Below are 17,827 nucleotides of genomic sequence, written 5' to 3' on the forward strand. Positions count from 1 at the left end.
CGAGTTCAAGCCCCACATTGGGCTAAGAACTTACTTTAAAAATAAAAATAATGGGCACCTGGGTGGCTCAGTGGGTTAAGCCGCTGCCTTCGGCTCAGGTCACGATCTCGGGGTCCTGGGATCGAGTCCCACATCGGGCTCTCTGCTCAGCAGGGAGCCTGCTTCCTCCTCTCTCTCTGCCTGCCTCTCTGCCTACTTGTGATCGCTCTCTGTCAAATAAATAAAATCTAAAAAAAAAAAAAAAAAAAGAAAGATTTAAAAATAAAAATAATAATAATTTGGATTTGCATTTTATTTGATGGAGAGAAAGATCACAAGTAGGCAGAGAGAGAGAAGCAGGCTCCCTGCTGAGCAGAGAGCCCAATGCGGGGCTCGATCCCAGGACCCTGAGATCATGACCTGAGCCAAAGGCAGAGGCTTTAACTCACTGAGCCAGCCAGGTGCCCCTGGATTTGCATTTTAAAAGGATTCTTCTGGCTTGAGTTTGAAGGGTGGTGGAATGGGTGATTTGTGGGGAGGGAGAGGGTGCCAAAGGCACCCTTCTGTCTTGACTACAGAAGGCTGCTGTGGCGGTAGAATGCATAGCTCTGGCTTATTCGTTGGGCCTTGTGCATGTGTATGGTCACTGGGTCTCACCGTGTAAGGGAGAGGACTCTCCAGTTCGGCACAGCTAGATATATTTGACCGTATTATGGTGGAGCTCGTGCGGTTTCAGAAGCACTTGAATGGTTTTGGGGAGACGGCGACTTCTTTCGCACTGTTGAGCTTCACGTGCCTTTGAGGACATTCAGTCGGAACCTGAATCTGTGAAAATTGCTATTTTCAAAATAATCGAGTCCTCCGGCTGACTCCCCCCCGCCGGGAAGTGAAGTGGGACTGAAGCGTAGTGAAGTCACGGACAGCGCCCGGCTGTGTGGGGTGGCCTGTCGGCCGTTCCGCTCGCTGTTACTCATCCCGCCCGTGTTTTTGCAGACCAGAACTTCTGACCCACAGCACTACCGAAGTCACTCAGCCGAGAACCAACACGCCAGGTAAGATAGCTATGGGTTCCTTTTTAAAGCTGAGATCGGTGTTCTTCAGTCTTGTAAAGTGATGGAACTCCTCTTTCTCCCTTTCCCCCAGAAACCGTATGTGGACGCTTAGTACAGGCTCCCTCGGTTATCAGCGCACACCCAGGTAGTTCTGGGAAAGCTCAGCCTTCGCGTGTAGGTCCGTGGTGTTCAGTAAGCATCACTACTATTCAGCGTGTGTCATTTTTAATATTCCGGCAGCCCAATCTGTGTTCCGTGCTGTAATCAACATCAGCAGACACGATAGCTACGACTGCGGTGCGAGTTTTTACACTCAGAGCACATCTCACGCCGGGGAAGCACATTCTGAGTCTTGGGTCGCGGCCTGTGGCTCATGTGGCGGAGCCTGCAGACGCGGACCTTAACCTGTGGTCACTCGGCCCCCGTCTTCTCAGTGACAAACAGTGCAGTTCCAGCAGCTGCACTGACCTCATAGCCCAGTGGAACTGGGAGGTCTCAGTCTCCGTTGTGTGAATGAATGGTTTTATTTTCTCCATCTGAACTATAAGTGTGCCTTTATTCCTTTGCCATCTTTTTGTTCAGCGGGCATAGTGTCAGAAAAAGTGACCGCAGCTCGTGTGTCTTCTACAGACTCACGGACTTCTGTTGCCAAGAGCTAGGGGGAGATTCGGAATTCACGCAGTTAATTGTTCATACACAATGGCATACAAGAGGGATGCCTTCGTGGCTCAGTCGCTGCGTGTCTGCCTTCCGCTCAGGTCGTGATCCCAGGATCCTGGGAGCAGAGCCCTGTGTCGGGCTCCCTGCTCGGCGAGAGGCCTGCTTCTCCTTCTCCCTCTCCCACTCCCCCTGCTTGTGTTCCCTCTCTCGCTGTCTCTCTTTCTCTCTGTCAATTAAAAAAAAAAAACGATACCCAAGAGGTCTGTACTAGGCCCTGGGGGTACCTGCAGGCAGCCAGCAAAGGCGAGCCAGCATCCCGGAGAGACGGCAGAGTCATTTGTGTTTCTGGTGGCATGTGAAATGGTTGAGATGTACCGTGTGCAGGGGAAGCCGAATTCCCCTGTGCCAGGAACCCTGCTGGGGAGACGGTGTGATCAGTGAGCGGCAGAATCCACCCAGCGGGCTCCTCGGCCTGCTTTTGATTTAGACAAAGGAAGTATTGGCAACACACGGAAGGTCGGGGAGAGGCCAGGCTTTGCTGAGGGAAGTGATAGAAGGAGCAGTATTTTTGAAGGCATGACTGGGGTCACCTGGGTTAGTGTGACCTTGACGAGAGGCTCTGTCCAAGTCTTTTTCAAGAGAAGCACCAAATTCAAGGTTGTGCTTACGGGATCGCTGGTTGATCATTCTGGTAGCGACGGCAAACGTGACAGTATATTGAGGGAGCCCGGGGTCGGCTGTACTTACCTGTTGTCCTCTGGCCGAGAAGAGTCTCGATGCTCTGAATCGTTAATGGTACTTGGCTCCCAGCTTTCTCCGGAGACCGTGGCGGGAGGTAACGTTGTCGTTCTTTGTTCCCGCAGGACCGGTCATCCGGTCTGCCGGTAAGCCAGGCCTCCGTTTCTCGCTGGGCTAATTCGGGTCCGACTGCGTAACACAAGTTAGTTACCCCATTAGGAAGGTCTGCGTAAGCGTTGGCATGACATGAGATGTCATAAAACTTGTGTGCTTCAACGCATGGGGGCACTTTGCCCTCAGTTCTAGAACAGACACACACAGGTCCCGTGGGAGAGAGTCCTGGACTTGTAACCAGGTGGTTGAGCTTTGAAGGGGCAGAACAGGAAGCGGCACCCGCTTCCTGGGAGGAGGAGTACAGAGACCTTCCCCAGCAGAGGAGATGTTGGGTGAGGCAGAAAATGGACGAGGGGACAGAAGCGCTTGACCTTGGAGAAGTGGAGTCTCGATGTTTCTTAATACGAGTTTTTGGTTTGTACCTGACTTCCTTCCTCTGGCTGAAAGGTTGAGCCACACCACACGGAACACTTGAGATGGTAGGTTTTCTTTTAAAAGTAAGAGCTTTTAAGGTACTTCCCCAAAGTAAAAGTGTATTATGAGATTTTCCCAAGCCACTGACCTTTAGCAGTATTTCCAGAACTTTTCCAGCATTTCTAGACTGCCTCTGTCCACCGACACAGATGACTTCCGCCCTGAACGTGATCCTCGTGCTCTACCCTCCTTTCCCTCTTACTCTTTCGCTTGCTCGCTCGCTCGCTCGCTCCTCTCTCTGTCCAGCCCCTCCCACCCACCCCCCATCCGAAGCGCCACCAAACAAGCCTCGAGTGTCTTTTAAGTAAGTGACATCCTACATGTCTTCTGCGGTGGCTCATTTTCCCTTTATTTATGAGGGGTTTGTTGTCTTGTGCGTAAGAGGAGGGAAAGAAGCCCGGCTGTAGACGTGAGTAGCGGCAGGTCAGATCTCTGAATCCCTTTAATGTGCATCTCTCCCGTGTATTTCTGTGATTTTCTGTGATTAGTGAAGTTTCCCTTTCTGTGGATTTCTAGCCACACGCCAGCTTGATAACGCAATGAACGGCTGACAGAAAGTAGATACAGTCGAAACTGTTCTGTGAACCTGACGCGGCCGCTGCTCCCTGCCCCAGCACGGTCCTGTGGCGCTCCTCCAAGGAGGAACCCTCGAAAAACACTGTTTAGAGCCTTCTTACAAACTCGTTCTTTATTTACAGTGTGGACCGAAATTTGATTTCTGTCCTCCTGAAGCTCTGGTGTTGCCAGGTGCAGGGGGTCTCCTCGAGACCCAGAGGTTTGGGGGTGCCTGGGTGGCTCAGTGGGTTAAAGACCCAGAGGTTTTGTTTCTAAACAAAATCAAGTTCAGAGCGTCGCTGGATTCAACACCGAAAACTGACAGAGTGTTGTATGTCGGGTAGAGCGGAATGTTCTGAAAAGGGCCGTCACCGGGAGGAGCCACACCCAGCCTCCTCCTGTGTCCGCACCGAGAAGGCGCGTTGTTAACCACGTTCGCTTGTGCTTTGTAGTCAAGGAAGACTGGAACGTCAGAATCACCAAGCTCCGGAAGCAAGTGGAAGAGATTTTCAATTTGAAATTCGGTACGTGAAACCCAGTGATTGTGTCTTAGTTTAGAAATCTGAACGGAAGGCGGTGTTCCGCGTGTCCCACAGCCGCGGAGCCGAAGGAAGGAAGCCCCAGAAACGGGGTTTTCGTTGCTCTCTGCTGCTGAACCCGCGGCTGAACCCGAGCACGGGACCGTGTTTCTCCCAGACGCGGTGTTCTGGTGCGTCCCGGCCGGAGAGCAAGGGAGGAGGCGGGGCAAGGCTCGGTTCCGCCGCGCGCGCTTCCAACCAGGCTGACGCCGCACGGGCAGCGGACACGTGTCCCGCTTGTCCCGGCGCCGTCTGTTGGCCGCGGTTTCCGGGAGCGTGGTCTTGAGGGGGCTTCTGAGGGGACCCGGCAGGCGTGTTTCCGTGGATGGCACGTGTCGCTCATGGAGAAGGAGGGAAGGAGTGGGAGTGATAGCAGTCCCGCCGGGGCCTTCCCGTCTGCCCTTACTGCAGGGTGTTCCTGTTCTGTGTCCCGGATCCCGAACCTTCCACCTCTGTCTCTGCTCTCTCCGGATGAGCTGCGCTCGGGGGCACCAGGTGCAGCCCGTATCTGTCATCAGCAAACAGGCTTTCGGGCCGTGGCCCATAGTTACCAATTGATTCTGCCCAGAGCACAGAGATCGTTCTGACTAATGATGTTCCCTTGTGGTTCGCTGAAGTGCTAAATGTTCTTTTTCAAGATACTATTTTTTAGGCCCCTTCTTGCGTTTTGCACGCTATCCTATGCAAAATGCTTCCAATAATCGAGTGGGGGCTCCCCTTAAGAAAAGAAAACTACTGAGTGGAGATCGCTAGATGGTAGGGAATCTGCATAACACGTTTGAGAATGCCCGGGTGTTAGCTCGACTAACGTGGTGATCACTTTGCAATCTGGACAAATACCAAATCGTGGTATTTGGCATGCCTGAAACGAGTGTAATGTTACATGTCAACTGTACCTTGATAAAAGGAAACATTTTTTAAAAGAATACAGACAAAAATAAAAGAATGCCCGTAACATTTTACCTTCCGTGTGTTACGTTCTCTTATCTTGCAGCTCAAGCTCTTGGACTCACAGAGGCAGTCAAAGTTCCATACCCTGTGTTTGAATCAAACCCCGAGTTCCTTTACGTAGAAGGCTTGCCAGAAGGAATTCCCTTCCGAAGCCCTACCTGGTTTGGGATCCCGCGACTTGAAAGGATTGTCCGTGGGAGTAATAAAATCAAGTTTGTTGTTAAAAAGTAAGTTCAGTTTGCCCATATAGTCATTTCTGGCGTCAAAACAGTAAAGTTCTATTTCCATCTGAAGTGTTTTCTGGCTGTGGGTGGCCTCGTCGCGATGGGAGAGCTCAGCTCTGAGCTGCCGCCTTGGCACAGGCCCTTGCCTTGGCTCGTCCTTGAACCCGCATAGATTCTCTTCTTCATACAAGGAGGGTGACACCTGCTTCGCGGGGGTGGTGTTCGGCGGGGTCAAAGACACGGTGCTGATGCTTTGCCTTCCTCGTACGTGAATGAAGGTTGAGGACGGATTTGTAGCTGCCCCAGTGCTCCGGGGGCGGCCTGGGTTTCCGTGCTTGTGTCTCTTACGCACCTTTCTGCAGGGTTTCCGTACTTGCCCAGACTAAACTAGTGTCCGGTAATTTTCACTTCACGGAAGAAGTCATTTACTCTTCACAAAATCATGTAGCAGGTCATGGTGGGAGGGAAAAGTGAGGGTGGTTCTTGTCCATAGTGACAGAATGCGTTGTCCCATGACAGCACGAGGGTCTTCAGAAAAGAAAATCACTGGTCCTGGTAACATTCACTAGCTGTGAAGACCAGTGGTATGCTGGGAGTTCTAATATTTCTTGGTTTCTCTCTAGACCTGAACTAGTGATTTCCTACCTGCCTCCTGGAATGGCTAGTAAAATAAACACTAAAGGTAAGAGATCACATGCTCTGTGTTTCACGTCTGTGCAGTGAAACATTCCTTACTGATACTACCCGAATCCCACCGAGTCGCGCGCCTAGTGTCTTTCCGGGGCTTTTGGTTTGTTTCCCTGCTGTTAAAGGTACTTTATGTAGTGGGCGGGCCCCCCCCCAAAAAACCATTCCATTGACAATTCCTGTTTGCCGTCCTCTGTCATTCCCGCTTCCACCGTGTTGTTGAGACTCTGGTGGAGGATTACCACTTTAATTCTTCAGTTTTCTTTGAGAAGATCCAAACTGTATGAATATTCTGCCTTAATAAAGCATCCCCTTCTGGGTGGTTTTTCCCCCCTCCAATATGCAAAAGTGATCGTGTGCTTATTTTGTAGCCTTGCAGTCGCCGAAAAGACCACGGAGCCCTGGGAGCAATTCAAAAGTTCCTGAAATTGAGGTCACTGTGGAAGGTAAGGCCACTTGGGGGCAGGTTTCTAGTGATTCTCCAGTTTACTGATTTTATCCATTAATTCTTCAGTTTACTGTCTGCTTTTATGCAGATGAATTTTTACAAAACTGGGCTTACATATGGAGCGTAAAAAACAAAAGAACACAAATTATGAGGCTGGCTTCTGGGTTTCCTCTTGTCCTTTGTTCATGGATACAAGAAGACTGAGCTCGTGGTTCAGGTGTACATGCATACAGGGCAGGACGTACAGGAGATGGTGTTCCAGACCGGCCTGGACCCACTGTGTGCAAACACAGTGTATGTGTCAGCTCTCTTGGTTGGGCAGGGAGAATTTAAAACAAAATGATGCACAGGCTCGAGTGCTAAGAGGTTTTGGGTTTTCAAGTCTGGACTCCGTCATTTAGGCAAAGTACTTAAAATCTCTGCTTCAGTTAATAAATACATCTGTAAAATGGTAATAAGAATGGTACTTAGTTCATATGCTATTTTTAAATTTTTAAATCTTTTTTTAAGATTTTATTTATTTGTTCTACACAGAGAGACACAGCAAGAAAGGGAATGGAAGCAGGGTTAGTGGGAGAGGGAGAAGCAGGCTTCCTACCAAGCAGGGAGAGCCCTATGTGGGGCTCCATCCCAGGACCGTGGGATCATGACCGGAGCCAAAGGCAGACACTTAATGACCAAGCCACCCAGGTGCCGCTCATGTGCTGTTTTTAAAATTGAGATAAAATTCACATATAAAATTTGCCATTTTATTTTTCTTAATTCACTCCTTAAAATACACAATTCAGCATATTCATACGGTGGTGCAGCTGTCAGACCAGTCAAACTCAAGAACGTTTTCTTCACCCCGAAGAGGACCCCATCCTTACCTAACAGCAGTTGGGCCGCATCTCCCCATCCCTGCGGCCCCTGGGAACCACCTACTTTTTCGTCTCTGGCTAAGCCTATTCTCGACGTCTCACGGAAGCGGAATGACAGTGGGGGACCCTTCGGGACTGGTTTCTTTGATTTGGCGGAATGTTTTCCAGGTTCACCTGTGTTGTAGCCTGACCCAGTACCGCAGTCCTTCCCCTCCGTCTGCTTTTGAAGATTTGTGCTTAAATACACGTGACAAGGATAAGAGAGATTGACCCTTCCTCTTCCCGTCAGAACTCCCGTCAGCGCTGAATCCTCTCATTCCAGTAACTGCCCTGCCGTTCCCCACAGCTGCACGACATTCCGTCAGCAGCACCCACGTGTTCGCCACCACTTTTTATTTTCTGATTCTTATTTTTTTAAAGATAAGAGAGCGAGTGCACATGAGCAGGCGGAAGGGGGGCAGAGAAAGAGGGACAAGCAGACTCCCCGCTGATGCTGGGATACGCCACATTTTGTTTATCCATCCGTCAGGTGGACATTGGGAACGGTTCTGGCTTGGGGTATTAGGAATTACGTTACTAGGAGCATTGGTATGGAAGTTCTTGTATGGACATAAGATTTTTTGTTTTTTGTTTTTTTTTAAAGATTTTATTTATTTGACAGACAAATCATAAGTAGGCAGAGAGGCAGGCAGAGAGAGAGAGAGAGGCTTCCTGCTGAGCAGAGAGCCTGATGCGGGGCTCGATCCCAGGACCCTGGGATCATGACCTGAGCTGAAGGCAGAGGCTTTAACCCTCTGAGCCACCCAGGCGCCCCTGGACATAATTTTTTAATGTCGATTTATATGTAGAGGGTCTGATTATTAAATACAAATACATGTATTAACTAAAATGATCTTGTGTAAAAGGTGGTAACTTTTCTTGCTTTGTAGTAGAATTAGCAAGGGAGACGAGATAGGAATGGGATGCTGTTTAGGTTGGGAATAAACCCATTTATCATACATACCAGCGTAGAAACCCATTTTGGGGGGGTTTACCTGGGTCGCTCAGTTAGTTAAGCTCTGCCTTCAGCTCAGGTTATGATCTCGGGGTCCTGGGATCAAGTTGCGCATCAGGCTCCCTGCTCAGCGGCGATCCGCTCTCTCCCTCTGCCTGCTGCTTCCCCTGCTTGTGTGTGTGTCTGTCTCTCTGACAAATAAATAAATAATACCTTTTTAAAAAAAAAAAAAAAAAAACCCACCACCAAACCATTGTTTCTGAAATGAAAGAAATACCATTTAAGTGTTAGACCCTCAATTCGCACACATTATATTTTTGTTTTCTAATTGAAAAGGAGTGGACTAAGGTCAGCGATGGGTTAGTGAAAACTGGTTTTGAGCTGCCTTCAGATTAACAGAGAATGGGTTTATGTTACGTTCCCCCTGCCGTAGATTTCCTGTGCCACGGTAGCTTTCTGTTCCTTCACCAGGTCTGTAAATGGACTCTGAATTTAAGTAGTATTTGTTAAAATACCATAAAGTCATTGCTAGTATTTTCCCTTGATATATGTCGTAAAAGCTGTGTCCCGTTCCGGGAGTTTTTTGGCAGTTTAGCGGTGAGGGGAGAGGTATTTTGCCTGCACTGTACTAATACTGTTTTGTACATCAGGCTTGTTGGGAATTGTTTTACTTTAAAAGATAAATGTATCACATATAATTTATACACGGTCAAATGTACCCGTTGCAGTCTTGCGGTGTGATTTTTGAAAACGTTGGTGCTAGCGTTTGATTCGGTTTTTGGATCGTCGCCAGCAACCTGCCCCGCCCCCCGGGCACCCCAGCAGTCAGTTCTCCCGGCTGGGCCCAGGTGCAGCCTCTCCCCGTCTGCTTTCGGCCCACGGAATGCTTTGGCCTGTTCAGAATTCCGTGTGAATGCAGTCCTGTCGGCTCTGCTCTTTGCGGCTGGCTGCTTTTTCACAGTATAAGGCTTTTCGGTCTACACTCGTGGCATAGCGCCGTGCCCCCTTCTCACGGCGAGCACCCTCCATGGTGTGGCTGCCCCGTGTTTGTTTACGTGGTCGTCAGCGGACGTCGGGTCTGTTTCCAGCCTTGGCTGAGAACGAGACTGCGGACGCTGGAGAGCAAAGCGCGGCCTGTGTCCTCTCGGGGAGCGGAGTCGTGGAGCTGGTCAGGGGCCTCGGGGCCGCCCGGCAGCTCTCGGGAGCGCTCTTGTCGCTTCACACTTCCACCAGGAGCCGCCGCGTGCTGCTTGCCACCGGTCCTCTGGGTCCTCGGCACTGTCGTCGTTTTAAATTTAGCTTTCCCGGTGGGGGCCTGGTGCTTTTTCACTTCACTGTAAACCTGAATCCTGCCTTACTAATGTAGACTGAGATCTAGATACTTCAGGCAGGTCCGTTCCGCCTGCTGCTCCCAAGTGCCTTCCCGGGTCACCCGTTGTTACTCCAGGCTCGCTTCACCAGTGCCGAGCCCAAGCAGAGGGGTGAGCCGGCTGGCCTTAGTAGCCCTTTGCAGGGCTGCGGGCACGGGCGGACTGATGGCCTCGTCGTGGTTGTCCCTCCTGGCGAGTCCAGGCTGCGAGAGACAGCGCGCTTGTGAGTGGGGAGGTGCGGGGGTGCGGAGGGGCCCAGTGAGGGCCCGATCTCAGAACGCTGGCGTCGCGACCTGAGCTGAAGTCAAGAGTCTGGTGCTTAACCGACGGAGCCGCCCAGGCGCCCCTCGACGTGTTCTAGAGCATGACAGATGCAGTCGCCTTGAGTCCCCTGCTGCCATCCTCCCCTCCCACACGCCCGAGGATGCCGAGGCCGTGTCTAGGCCGAGTTCACAAGATGGAAAGTGGTGGCCGTGCGCACGTCAGGGGCTTGTGTTGCTTGAGTCTGGTTCTGGCCCGCAGGCGCATCAGAGACTAGTGGTGAGGACCGAGGAGCCAGACCCCGCAGTTGGGACCCCAGCCCCACCGCGTGCTGTGTGCTTGGCTGCAGGCTGCGTAGCCCCCAGGGCTCAGGGTCCCCACACGTACGGCGGGCACGTGTGTCCTGTGAAAGCAGGGTGCGCTCGAGGCAGCGACCAAGCCGTAGCTGTTGGTCGTGTCGCTGCAGATGTTGTTCTCCACGGGGGACAGCATAGGAAGTAGGTAGCTCAGTAGCAAGGCGGTTCAGGTGAAAGCCCAGAGGGTATTTTTAATTTTTTTAAAGATTTTATTTCATTTGAGAGAGCATGCTGTGCTGGGGGGGGGGCGGGGGCAGGGAATCTCCAGCAGTCCCCGCTGAGCTCAGGGCCCGGTGCAGGGCTCCATCCTAGGACCCTGAGATCATGACCGGAGCCGAAGTCAAGACTCAGAGGCTTAACCACCTGAGGCACGCTGACAGCCCAGAGTCTATACAGATATTCTGCAAAGTGGGAAATGTGGAGTTGAAAGACCTATCTTTAGGATGTTGGTTATTTTCTTAACAGATTTGAAGAAACTTAATTTCTTCTTATTTTCCCATTACTTTCTTCTTATTTTCCCATTACTTTGGCTATTATGTTTTTAAAAATTCTTCAGATTAAAATAAACTTACTATTTAAGCATTAGGTGATCTCTACATAAAGAGGAGTCCGGGCTTGGGATTTATAAGAATAACTTGAACTAATAGTTCTTTTTATTCAGTGGAAGAACAGCCGGTTTCCCACGACATTGTTTCTGACTCGGACTAAGAATGTGGGGTGGGGGTGCAGTCAGCTGCAGAATCCCAAGGAAGCCTTCTCGTGGAGCCAGCACAGCCATACCCGAAGCTGTCGTTGTTCGAGGGTTGAGAGGAAAACACGCAAGCAAACGTAGCTATCCCCAAATTAGATGGCTCCAGAAGGGCTTGTCGGAGCATTAAGCGAATTGAAAATTCGTCAGATCTTCCAGAAAGCTGATTCTGTTTAAGGCGAAAGTGGCTGAATGCAGGGGCGGAAGTGGAAAAGTGGACGGAGGCTGTGGTGGGGGGCTCGGCGCCCGCTGCACTGCACAGTTTGTGCACGGTCTGAACCTAACACGGTTGTTCAGGGAAACACGAGCGATACTGACACGTGATGGGGTACGTGTATTGATTATGATTTTTTCTTTCTAATTCTTCTTTAGGCCCTAATAACAACAACCCTCAAACCTCCGCGGTTCGAACCCCTACCCAGACTAATGGTTCTAATGTTCCCTTCAAGCCTCGAGGGAGAGAGTTTTCCTTTGGTAAATAAGAATTTTATTTTTCTTAATTTCATCATTTTACGTAAAAGGAACCAATACAAACGCTGTATTTTTCTAGGTGAACGGTTCTTTCTTTGGTTAGTTAGTGTATATGCGCTAGGAAAGGTACTATAATAGCTACTTAGCCCCTCTGTGCCTCAGATTCTGGATTGGTGAAATGGGGTTACTATTCCTTCCCGCCTCCTGGGGTTTTTATGAGGAGTAGGAGTACTAAGTTAGTTCAAGGGTAGGACCGTACCTGGCACACTGAGGGGGCTGTCACTGTTTTTTGGGAGGTTTCTTGGTTTTCATTTGTTTTTTATTTTAGTTTATGTCATTTATTTGTTGCCAGTGTTTTAGTAATACAGTGAAACGGTTTAATGTAGAATTAGAGTAGTTGCCAAGACACGACTGTGCTAAAAACCTATGTCTTTTTTCTTAAAGATGCACAGTGAAATAAATTGTTGAGCAGAGATGTATTTTGCCAAGTAATGCTAGTAACTGTCTTGTTTTTCACTTGCAGAGGCCTGGAATGCCAAAATCACGGACCTAAAACAGAAAGTTGAAAATCTCTTTAATGAAAAATGCGGTAAGTTTATTTTTAAATGTTAGGACTAAAATATATGGTAGCCTTTTCCCAGTAGGAGAATGCGTGCAGAATACAATGTGGAGCATTACTGTCATGGAAGATACCTGTGTTCTGTGGGTGTGGATTCCGCCTTTTCTCCCACTTTTCTGAGCACTGCAACATTGAACACATTTTTCTAAAATTGAAAATAATACCATTTTTAAAAAAAAAAATATATATATATATATATATATATATATAATTTTAGTGCTTGCAAAATGTAATTTTAAAAGGACTTTTTTTAAAAGGCTGAGTTTGAGATGGGACTGTGAGAGAGAAAGGGAGCGTGTGTGTGTCTTACAGGCGAGGCTCTGGGCCTCAAGCAAGCCGTGAAGGTGCCCTTTGCGCTATTCGAGTCTTTCCCGGAAGACTTCTACGTGGAGGGCCTGCCTGAGGGGGTGCCCTTCCGGCGGCCGTCGACCTTCGGCATTCCAAGGCTGGAGAAGATACTCAGAAACAAGGCCAAGATTAAGTTCATCATCAAAAAGTAAGCACAGTGAGCTGGAAGGAGCCTGGCCGTGAGGTAGTGGCGCCCTGACGGAGGCACACGGGGACTGGGCCTCCCCTTTGTGCCGAGACCTGGTTAGCTCTAAGAGTCAAAGGAGAAAGCTCTTGGAGCTGTGCTTCTGTGGGTCTTTTAAGTTTTTCATGACTGGTTATAAGAGGGCAGGGGGTGCTGGAGCTTGTCAGAGGGATAACCCCTTGACCTTGCTGATAGACCCCTGTCTTACCGTTAACGGTGCTGCTGGGTCTAATAGTCGTTCGGTTTTGTGAAGCCCTGTGATTTCTCCAGCTTACAGAATATTTTCTCTTTCTGTCTTTAAGTTTATTTATTTTTTTTAGTAATCTCTACACCCAAGCTGGGACTTGAACTCACGACCACGAGATCAAGAGTCGGAAGTTCTTCCAACCGAGCCCAGCAGGCACCCCCAGAATATTTTAAATTTCAGTTGGCTTTGGAGGTCTATAAGTTAGGCCAACACAGTTGAAACGGATGGGAATAATCAGAAATTAAAAATATGTGTTGATGCTCAAGAATTATAGGAAATTAACGGAAGTGAATTTTAGGCTATTAACGTTCGCTTCTGAGTCCCACAGCAGCATTGTCAAATGCTCAAAGCCAACAGCACCAACCAGGATGGCCACCTCTTGTACTTCTGACCAGGTCTGGAGAGGTCTGCCAGTAGCTAAGCCCTCTGCTTCTGTGTCTTCCTAGAGAAAGACTCGTGCTCCAGTTTTCACCAGTTTGTTTTCTGTTTCCATGCTGTCCCCGCACAGCATGTTCCCTGTTTCCATTCTCAGGTCTAGCGCTCGATTTTTCCAGGATACGGTGGAAACCACGGGCAAGGGAAGCTCATTGAAGCTGTGACCATGATCAGAGCGGGGTTTTCCCTGGGTGTTTCTTTAGACGAGGGACATGTTCTTTCTGTTCTTACGTTACTACGAATTGAATGTATATATACAGAAAATAAATGGTTTTGTAAAATCTTTGTTTAACTTTTAATGTTTTACTCTGGGATTACTAGCACACATGTTTTTTTCTCCTTCCTGTTTTTCAGGCCTGAGATGTTTGAGACCGCAATTAAGGAGAGCACGTCCTCCTCGAAGAGCCCCCCGAGTGAGTGTCCTCGCTGCAGAGTGTGTGGTGGGAAATGATGTTGCAGCAGTGATTTTTTTTTTAAATCGTTGAAAGAACAGCTACTGAGTTAAAACCAGGAAAGTTCATTAAAAGTTGTGTTTTGACTGCTTTACAATTTTGAGTTTATTTATGAAAATGTTTACGTGTCTGCCGCTATACTGAGCACAGAGACAAAGAGAAAAGAGTAGGAGGGGGCAGTCTTTCAGGAAACTTAATCCCTCAGAGTGACAAAATACACCATCAAAAGGAGCAGCCCTGGGGCGCCTGGGTGGCTCAGTCTTTGGGCATTTGCCTTCGGCGCAGGTCATGATCCCGGCGTCCTGGGATCAAGCCCCACGTTGGGCTCCCTACTCAGCAGGAAGCTGGCTTCTCCCTCTCCCACTCCCCCTGCTTGTGTTCCCTCTTTTGCTGTGTCTCTCTCTGCCAAATAAATAAAATCTTCAAAAATAAAAAAAAAAGGATCAACTTTTTTTTTGATATTTCATTTATTTATTTGACAGAAATATCACAAGTAGGCAGAGAGAGAGGGGAGGAAGCAGGCTCCCTGCTGAGCAGAAAGCCTGATGCAGGGCTCAGTCCAAGGATCCTGGGATCATGACCTGAGCCAAAGGCAGAGGCTTATCCCACTAAGTCATCCAGGCGCCCCAGTAGAGCTGGTTTAATTACAATTTGTGTGTGTTCTAATCCGAACTTTCTCCTTTAAGGAAAAATAAATTCATCCCCGAACGTTAATACTACTGCATCAGGTGTGGAAGATCTTAACATCATTCAGGTGACGATTCCAGGTATGGTTTCTCTGCCTTTCTCTTGTTGGTGGAGTTTTCCGAGTTTGGGGTTTCACTTGACTGACTCGGGTTCCTGGGGCTCGCTCCGTGCCGTGTTGTGCCCCTGCCCACCCTGCCGGGAGTACTCACCAAACACATCCCCTGACGCGTTCTTTCCAGAAAGCTCTACGCAGTTACCAGACACAGCATGAGCCAGTACCTGGTGTCTTGTTTAGGAAATCTGACAGGAGGGCCGGCAAAGCTCCTTGTAACAGGAACAAAGGCATAGCATTTTCAGTTTGTTAGAGTCAAATCAGATACGTCGTTTCAATCTTAATTAGTGTAAGATACTTAAATTGTCCCAAAACATGAAACGAGTTCACTCGGAGCACCAAAAAATGGACTTGGAATTAAAATTGCATTATTGAGCTACGGCCGTCTGCTTGCCTTTTTCAGATGATGACAACGAAAGGCTGTCAAAAGTGGAGAAAGCGAGACAGCTCAGAGAGCAAGTGAACGACCTCTTCAGTCGGAAATTCGGTGAGTAGTTTGGCCTTTGCAGTGAGCTCGGACATTTCCTCCCAGCGAGCACTGGGCAGCAGATTGCACTGTCGTCTTCCTGTGTAAAAGGAAGTGAAGTTGAAATGCAAGTGTTCCTGCAAGGGGTTTTCTAAAGTTTTTTCCTAAGGAGACCGTAGCTGTGTTATTAGACTCTCAATGATGGTTGCCGTCCAAGTGAGTAGAGTGAGGTTCGGAGGTAGGGTTTGGCGTATACCGTGACTGTCACTAGCTGCGGGACTGTCCTTAATGCTGCCCGCGTGTTCTCCTCACTCCGGAGGCGACAGGCTGATCTGTGCTTTTATGCTGTTTGTCTTGTCCTAGGTGAAGCTATTGGTATGGGTTTCCCTGTGAAGGTTCCCTACAGGAAAATCACCATTAACCCCGGCTGCGTGGTGGTGGACGGCATGCCGCCCGGAGTGTCATTCAAGGCCCCCAGTTACCTGGAAATCAGCTCCATGAGAAGGATCTTAGATTCGGCCGAGTTCATTAAGTTCACAGTCATTAGGTAAGCGAGTCTTCCCTGCTTGATCGTAAGAACGAATCTGTGGATGGTGAGGCTAAGTCCTCCAGAGTGTAGTCCTGGGTATTAAGAGAACCAAGTTTTCCGCGTAGTGAAGGAAACACAGAACACCCTTGAGTTCTTCTACTGTGAGATTCTCTTTTCCCTAGGCTGACTCCTAGTTGTCCGGTTTTGAAGGCAAGGGGTTAGCGAACCTTTGCCCAGGGACCAGAGCCAGGCTGCTGCCTGTTTTTATAAAGCCTTTCGAAAACACGGCAGTGCAGTTGGCGGCACACCGCGTCTGCCGCTGCTTTCAGCTTCCAGGGCCGCAGCGGAGCGGCTGGGGCAGAGACAGGATGGTCCGCAAAGCCGGACGTGCTTACCGGCTTACCCAGGACAGAACACGGTGGCTAGCCCGTGCCCTCGGAGCGTCAGCCCAGCCTCAGGTCAGATAGGGCTCGGATCCCAAGTCAGCCAGGTCATTCTGTCCCCTTTCCCATACCGTAGAGCTGTGCTCGTCACCTTTGAGAATGGGCTCCTGATCACGGAACGGGGATGATGATTTTTCCCGTGCTCTCGCCAGCATCGCGAGGTTACGTTCGTTGATACCGTGCGTCCCAGGAGGTGTCCAGCAGGCGTCCTCTTTTCCATCCGCCCGAGCAAGAGTCCTTGTAGTGTTCACCCTTGCAGCTGCCCACACCGTCCCTGTTGCTCAGTCTTCCCAGTCCGTCCACTGTTGTGTTCCACTGTTTCTAGTACCGGTCACTTCGGACTGGCTCTTAGAACAGCTCATGCGGTAACCTCCAGCGGCTTTCTGTCCTGAGCTTACCTTCTCCCAATGCCCTTTCCCTAAAAACCCTGTTTTTGTCCCACTTAACCCGTGCCCAGGGTCCGTGCTCTTCTCCAGGGGTCGGGGTAAAAGCGCGCTTCCAGTAGACCATGTCACTGAAATTCCTGTATTCTTTTTTCTTGGCTCCTGTCGTGTTCACCATCTTTAGCGTGGCCTTTTCTGATGATGGTCTGTAGTAGTTATTCATATGTCTGTCTGTTCATAGATTAAAAAGTGTAAGATTGAAACGTAGTTGGATAACATTGCTCATTCTAACACGTAAGTGACGTGAGTTAAATATTAGTTCAATAAACCGAATATACGTGTAAATTCTTGTAGAGCAAAAATTAACTGTTGCATAATTTGTTTCTCTCTTTAGACCATTTCCAGGACTTGTGATTAATAACCGTGAGTAGATTTCATGAAATCTTTTCCTTTCTTCTTTTCTGGGGTGTGAGAGACGGTGTGCACGGGCTCTTTGCCCACAGAGTGTGGTGTTTTACGTCACATGACATTCTGGTGTTTCCGCCCCAGTGCCAGCGCACCAGGCGCTTTTCTACACGTAAAATGGGGTTAGGTGCTTGGCCGTTACATCCCAGGTTGTTCGTTCATAAGATGCTGACACTAGTCCCCCCTTGAGAGTCTCCAAGCAGCTAAATGACTCATGTGGCGTCAGACACCTTACACGGGGATCCCCCAGCGCCTGCTTGTTTGTAAATAAAGTTGTATTAGAACATTCCTGGCTTCCTGGCTTCGGGCGGGGCTGGCTGGCTGTGAGAGACCGCCGGGACCTGCAGGGCCTGAGACCCACGCTGACTAGCGCTTCGGGAGAAAGCGTGCTGAGCCCAAACTGGAGCCTGCTCAGCGCGCTCCGGAGGGACAGTGTGGACTCGGGGTGACTACCGCGTGACTGCCGCTCGCTGCTCTCTGTCTGAGCCAGTGTCTGGCGCAGGTTGGGCCCCATGTGCTGTTGCCCCGACAGTGCACGTGGTTTTCCAGTTCCCTGACGTTCGTCACATTTAGCATCGTATTTTCAGCAAGTACTTCGTTAAAGTTTTTCAGAAGTGAGAATGCTCGTTCCCCCAGAACCGTCAGAGCGTCAGGCTCTTTTCCGGTTGGTATCACGACTCTGACACCCATCTGCGCCGAGGACTCGGTTCTGGGTGTGCACTGGGAGAGCGTGTTCTGGAGTTTTCGGGGCCCCTGGAGCAGCAGAGGGCCCCTCTGGGCAGTCCGGCTGTCACCGTAGGTGCCCCCGCCCCCGTTGGCTCTGTTTGGGGCCTTCGTGCTTCAGAGCCATAGGTTTTGTTATCTTCTGCTTCTGGGGTTTCACTTTGTCATAAAGCATACTCATTTGGTTGTACCCCTAAACCGTGCACTGTCTTTT

General features: G+C 49.5%; 1 protein-coding gene across 10 annotated transcripts in view; it reads left to right on the plus strand.

The window, feature by feature from the left end:
• Nucleotides 1-17,827, plus strand: part of GTF2I (general transcription factor IIi) — a 102,231-nt gene that overhangs the window by 80,784 nt on the left and 3,620 nt on the right. For 9 of the 10 annotated variants that reach the window (XM_032327341.1, XM_032327343.1, XM_032327347.1 and 6 more), the window contains 13 exons: nucleotides 973-1,031; nucleotides 4,025-4,096; nucleotides 5,145-5,328; nucleotides 5,949-6,007; nucleotides 6,384-6,458; nucleotides 11,422-11,523; nucleotides 12,044-12,109; nucleotides 12,452-12,635; nucleotides 13,708-13,766; nucleotides 14,492-14,572; nucleotides 15,008-15,091; nucleotides 15,434-15,617; nucleotides 16,820-16,848. In XM_032327341.1, the coding sequence (XP_032183232.1) occupies nucleotides 973-1,031; nucleotides 4,025-4,096; nucleotides 5,145-5,328; nucleotides 5,949-6,007; nucleotides 6,384-6,458; nucleotides 11,422-11,523; nucleotides 12,044-12,109; nucleotides 12,452-12,635; nucleotides 13,708-13,766; nucleotides 14,492-14,572; nucleotides 15,008-15,091; nucleotides 15,434-15,617; nucleotides 16,820-16,848 (1,238 nt within the window). Of the gene's footprint in view, nucleotides 1-972; nucleotides 1,032-4,024; nucleotides 4,097-5,144; nucleotides 5,329-5,948; nucleotides 6,008-6,383; nucleotides 6,459-11,421; nucleotides 11,524-12,043; nucleotides 12,110-12,451; nucleotides 12,636-13,707; nucleotides 13,767-14,491; nucleotides 14,573-15,007; nucleotides 15,092-15,433; nucleotides 15,618-16,666; nucleotides 16,720-16,819; nucleotides 16,849-17,827 lie in introns of all 10 variants that reach the window. The other variant, XR_004281758.1, reaches the window with a different exon arrangement.

The sequence above is a fragment of the Mustela erminea genome, chromosome 20, assembly GCF_009829155.1.
Source record: "Mustela erminea isolate mMusErm1 chromosome 20, mMusErm1.Pri, whole genome shotgun sequence".
Classification (NCBI taxonomy): domain Eukaryota; kingdom Metazoa; phylum Chordata; class Mammalia; order Carnivora; family Mustelidae; genus Mustela; species Mustela erminea.